The following is a 5,737-nucleotide window of genomic DNA, read 5'->3' as shown; positions in this document are numbered from 1 at the left end:
TTTAATGAAGAACACGACGTGTTGGCTCTTAACCACGCCGTGTTTCACGTTTTTAATGAAGTACTTATTACCAGTTTATTTAGGTTTTCCTTACGACATACTACATGAGAAAATCAGTAATGGGGTGCTCAGGGCTTTTAATGCTTATGGCCGCCACGACCTCGACTGCTTGGTTGCATAGGTATTGTGGTTTAGCTTAGGTCTTATGTTTTGAACGTCGTAACTTCTTCATACCATCTTCGATTTTAACGATCTTTATAACCACATGTTCCTATTTGCGTCAACTACAATTTTCGTTTAGATTACTTCCATCAAAAATGATATATTTTTACTTACATTTTTATAAAAAACGTTCATGCATACATTCATAAAGAACGCATATATATAAAGATCGTAAGTAAAAATATATTACTTTTTAATGGGAATAATCTAAACGAAAGTTGTAGTAGACTCAAATGCGAACGTGTGGATATAAGGATCTTTAAAATCCGAGATCATATGAAGAAGTTATGACGTTCAGAACACAAGACCTAAGCCAAGCCACAAGACCTAAACAACCAAACATCTGAGACCTCGATGACCATAAACATCAACAACCCCAAACACCTCATTAATGATTGTCGCACGTAGGATTCCGTGAGAAAACCTAAAAAAACCGGTCATAAGTATTGAATGTGTACAAAAACAATAATGACTTATTTTTCAATAAAAAATATTAAGGACTAAATGTGCATAAAAAATATTAAGGACTAAATGTGTATAAAGTTAGATATATTACCCTATTAAATCATTTTTTCCGGCTTACCTGGAGTAGTAGGTCATAAGCACTGAATGTATATAGTTTAAATAAGTTGAATGTCCAAATGTAGACAATACTCAATGACCAAATGTATATAAATCGACAAATATATTACCTTTTTAAGTCATTATCTCTATCAAATATGATGACTTAATTTGCAAAGTCATTAATGCATTCGTTTAGCTTAATAAAAACACTTGTCCATGAGTTCTAACTTCCGGTCATTGAAAATGTTAGAGATTACTACATAGATTACATGTACAAATATTCATAGTTTATAAAATGAATATATCTAATTGTGCAGTGATTTTGCTACATTACATCAAAAAAACTAAAATGATCTACCGATGGCCTGCCGGTAAGACATCAAGGCCGGGTAAGACACTGATGGCCTTCGGTCTATTAAAGTGGAATGTTTTCCTTAGGGATACCCCCCCCCCCTCTCTCCTCAAAAGTCTCTTCCGCATAGTCCCGCGATCCACAAACGGACGCATGGGACTATGCCTTCCTACCTGCGGGAGACCGTAACGTCAGTGACTAAGTACTCCATAAGGTTTCGATTAGAAGACAACCAGATGTATGGTAATATTCAAAAGATGAACCCTCTCCCATATTCATACAAAAAGTGGGTGACAGTAGTGTATCCATTTACATAGAAAAAACTAATTATAAAAGGATAAACTGATTGTCAAAAAATAATTTGATGATGAGGTTCCAATCAGGGGCGGATTTAGGGGGGGGGGGGGGGGGGGGTCAACGGTGGCACCGACAACCCTAACTTTTCCGGCCGTAGTGGAAAATTTTTAAATTTTTTATTTTTTCTACTATCTTGCAACCCCTAACTTCCGGTGCACCTCCAACTGACCCTGATTCCAATTAGATGGTCGTTTCAAAAGATGGCACACAAATTTTTGGCCACAAAATTTTGTGATTGTGTCATACTACAAATTTCACGTGACATCCATCAAAATAATCTAATTGTAGTTTGAAATAAAAAATATTTACTTCAAATATAATCGAGCTAAGTTGTTTTATTACTTACTAAACAATCCTTTCAAAACCTTATTAACAAGAAGAAAAAAAATTGGCCATCAAAATGAAAGTTACAAATATCATCCAACATGATTCACGACGCACAAAATATGCTAGCTTTGTAGATCTTATTAAAAAAAAAAAAAAAAAAAAAAAGTCATCCAATTCGGAATATAGCCGTTGCCCTATAATTTCCAACGGCTATCTCGCTAATAAATCCCTGATTTCAAACTTTCACTTCAAAAACCCCCTCTTTCATCTGAATTCAAACACACACTTTCCATCTTTCTCGCATCAAATCCCGATTCTTACCATTTTCAAATCTCTTCTCTCCACCAATCTCATCAAAATGAATGATTTGTTGACTAAATCCTTCACTAGCTACGTAGATCTGAAGAAATCATCCATGAAAGACATAGATCTGGAAGCAGGTCCAGAGCAAGACCTCCAAATGCACACCATACAACAACCAGATCACAACCTGACCTCTTTCCTCCATGAAGCCGAGCTCGTGAAACAAGAGATGAACTCAATCAGAGAAACTCTAGCTCACCTGCAAGCAGCGAATCAGGAATCCAAAACGCTTCACAAACCAGATGCATTGAAGTCAATCCGGCGTCAAATCAACGGAGATATCGTTACTGTGCTGAAAAAAGCAAAAACAATCAAATCTCGCTTGGAGGAGATGGATCGGGCAAACGCTGAGAGCAGGAGGTTATCAGGTTGTAAACAGGGAACTCCGGTGGATAGAACGAGAACAGCGGTGGCGAATGGGCTGAGGAAGAAGCTAAAGGAGCTAATGATGGATTTTCAGGAACTGAGACAGAGGCTAATGAGCGATTATAAGGAAACAGTTGGCCGGAGATACTTTACAGTCACCGGAGAACAACCGAACGAAGAAGAGATTGAGAAGATCATCTCCAGTGGGTCCGATGGACAAGGCGGCGAAGAATTCTTATCCAGGGCTATTCAGGTACAACAATTGATTTGATTACTTGTACATTAATCTGAATTTAACCATTTTAGATCTGGTAAACAAAACCCCCCAAATTCTGTTCAAAATTTCCGATGATGATTAGAGTTTTCTTCACAGGAACATGGTCGGGGAAAGGTGTTGGAGACGGTGGTGGAGATCCAAGACCGCCATGACGCCGCCAAGGAGATAGAAACAAGCCTACTGGAGCTCCACCAAGTGTTCTTAGACATGGCAGTGATGGTGGAAGCTCAAGGTGAGAAGATGGATGATATCGAGCATCATGTCATGAATGCAGCTCATTATGTGAATGATGGAACCAAAAACTTGAAAACAGCTAAAGTTTATCAAAAGAGCAGCAGAAAGTGTATGTGTTTTGGGATTATTTTGCTTTTGATAATCATTCTTGTGATTGTTATCCCAATTATCACAAGTTTTAGCAAATCTTGAGGTGTGTGTTTAAGTAAGGCTACATATATGTGTCCTGATTATTGAATTTAATTCTTTTTGAAGTATGTAATGTGTGTATCTTTCTTTCTATTGAAAGTTTGATCTATTAATATCTAATACTAAAAAAATGTTTTATGTTGACTTGGTTTTTATTATTATAAAAAGAAATTTACCATGTCGATTTGCAGATAAACCCGAATGTAAAAATGATGGTAAATAATAATAAAACAATGCATTTTTATTTTATTTAAAGTTTTATTAAATATAAAAATGATGAGACATCCACATCTTTAAAATCGGACAACCGGAATTTTTTAATAGTAGACTTTTGTATCTGAAATTTCAATATACAAAATTCGATATTCCAAAGTTAATACTTCAATTGTTTTGTTTTTATCATGATACATAGTTACACACAAGTTCCTACAATTTAAAAAAATACAATTCAAACACTTACGTATTAACAGAAAATCATGATCACATATCAATAACTCTATTATTATAATCAGCTCTACAAATTGTTTATATATTTTGACGTTAATAATGATCGCAACAATCGGAAAATGAAAAATAAATACCGACAGCTTGTATTAACACACTGGGAAACGGGAACTTCATTTTTTTATTTAAAGACGTAACAAATATGTGAAATCTTATCAAATATGAACTATTAATTTCTCAAATCACTAATATTGTTACCAACAAAGAGATATGTTTGACTAGTGGCCTCAAACCAATCTGCAAGTGTATAAAACTATAAGCCTATTAGCCAACTAAATTAATCTCAATCACACGTTTTAATATCAATTTGGAAGTAATGTCTAAGAGTCAACGATACGTTTATAACCATATAAATTTTGGAAAAGTCACTTTATTTTGGCACTAGTGTAATATAATTGTCCACTCAAAATTGAAAAAAAAGGAGAAAGACCAAGGTGTTGTTTGTTTTTTAAGAGGTAAAATTTATTTAGTATGCGGATCATATCTGCAAACCTCTGCAGAAGAAGAGATAAACCAAATGTCTGCATAAAAAATTATTTGTTTTTTAAAATCTACAGCTTTTTAAAATAAATTGAAATTTAATTAAACTGATTTTCTTAAAACTTAAAAGTGTTTTTCAAGTTGATTGGTTATTATTTTATAATCATGAGCAATATGGTTGCTTGGTAACATCACTTCGGTTATTATCATTTTAGTCTCTCTCTCTCTCACTATATATATATATATATATATATATATATATATATATATATATATATATATATATAGTTAAGTTCAAATGCTTTTAATATCTATTGTGTGAATTTATGATTAATTGTGGATCAATAATTTTAGTTATTTTAAGAAAGTAATTAATGCATATTAAATGTTGAATATTTAATTAATACTCATTATATCTTCAACATTTAATATGCATTAACTACTTTCTTAAAATAACTAAAATGATTAGTGAAAAATCAATCCTACATGCACATAATAGATAGATAGAACACAATAATATATATAGATATATATATATATATATATATATATATATATATATATATATAGAGAGAGAGAGAGAGAGAGAGAGAGAGAGAGAGAGAGAGAGAGAAGGGTTATATGAAAAACAAAAAAAACCTTAAAAAAAACCCTAAAAATCATAACAATGAATAAAAATATACTTAGAGATCACAACTTTTTTTTTTTTGACTTTATAGTGTTAAAAATCGTAGTTTTTTTTTATAAATTCACTAAAAATAAATAAAAAATCGATTTTTTATTTTTAATTTTTTTTTGGTTTTTTTACAAAAAAAATTTCAACGAAATTATATAAAAAGTTGCGCTTTTTAAAAATATAAAGTAAAAAAAAAAGATTTGTGATCTCTAAGTATTTTTTTTATGTATTTTTTTGATTTTTAGGGTTTTTTGTTTTTCATAGAACCTAAACCTATATATATATATATATATATATATATATATATATATATATATATATATATATATATATATATATATATATATATATATATATTGAGTTAGGTAATAATGTGAACAACAAATATTGTGTGAACGTAAGAACGATTCTGGAGCAATAGATGAAAATAATGAAAGTATGTGATTTATGGTGTATGATATTACAATATGAGTGCTTGTGTTTCGGTAAAAAAAATTTACTTGATAATTTTGTAACCAAATTAGTATGTGAGACATGATGTCTTGTCTAAAGATTTTAGGAAGAAGATTGTAAACCGGTTAAGATGTTGAAAAATGCTGAAAATCTTGTTTAAGATGTTCAAGATATGTAAAACTGTAGAAATGCTTAAGATTCGTAAAAGATTTTAGATGATTCAAATATATTAAAATGCATAGAAATACGAAGATGTTGAAGATAAGAAAAAGATTAAAGATGTTTGAAACATATAAAAGTAAACATTCACGATGCGACACAGGATATACGAGGAAATCTATTGATCTTGGCTAAGATATCCGGCATAAAACCT

General features: G+C 31.5%; 1 protein-coding gene across 1 annotated transcript; it reads left to right on the top strand.

The window, feature by feature from the left end:
• The first annotated feature begins 2,064 nt into the window (after window positions 1-2,064).
• SYP111 (syntaxin of plants 111) lies at window positions 2,065-3,395 on the top strand. The gene is made up of 2 exons (XM_079086870.1): window positions 2,065-2,804; window positions 2,925-3,395. The coding sequence occupies exons 1-2, from the start codon at window positions 2,181-2,183 to the stop codon at window positions 3,252-3,254; spliced, it is 954 nt and encodes a 317-aa protein (XP_078942996.1). The 5' UTR covers window positions 2,065-2,180; the 3' UTR covers window positions 3,255-3,395.
• The last annotated feature ends 2,342 nt before the right edge of the window (window positions 3,396-5,737 follow it).

This window comes from Lactuca virosa, chromosome 3 (assembly GCF_052849685.1).
Source record: "Lactuca virosa cultivar CGN04683 chromosome 3, Lactuca_virosa_CGN04683_v6, whole genome shotgun sequence".
NCBI lineage: Eukaryota > Viridiplantae > Streptophyta > Magnoliopsida > Asterales > Asteraceae > Lactuca > Lactuca virosa.
This window is presented reverse-complemented; position numbering and strand designations above follow the sequence as displayed.

Excerpts from the sequence above, each read along its gene's own strand:
- SYP111 (XM_079086870.1), top strand. The coding sequence starts at position 2,181 with ATGAATGATTTGTTGACTAAATCCTTCACTAGCTACGTAGATCTGAAG. Across the intron at positions 2,805-2,924 it reads TCTTATCCAGGGCTATTCAG|GAACATGGTCGGGGAAAGGT; the intron begins GTACAACAATTG and ends TTTTCTTCACAG.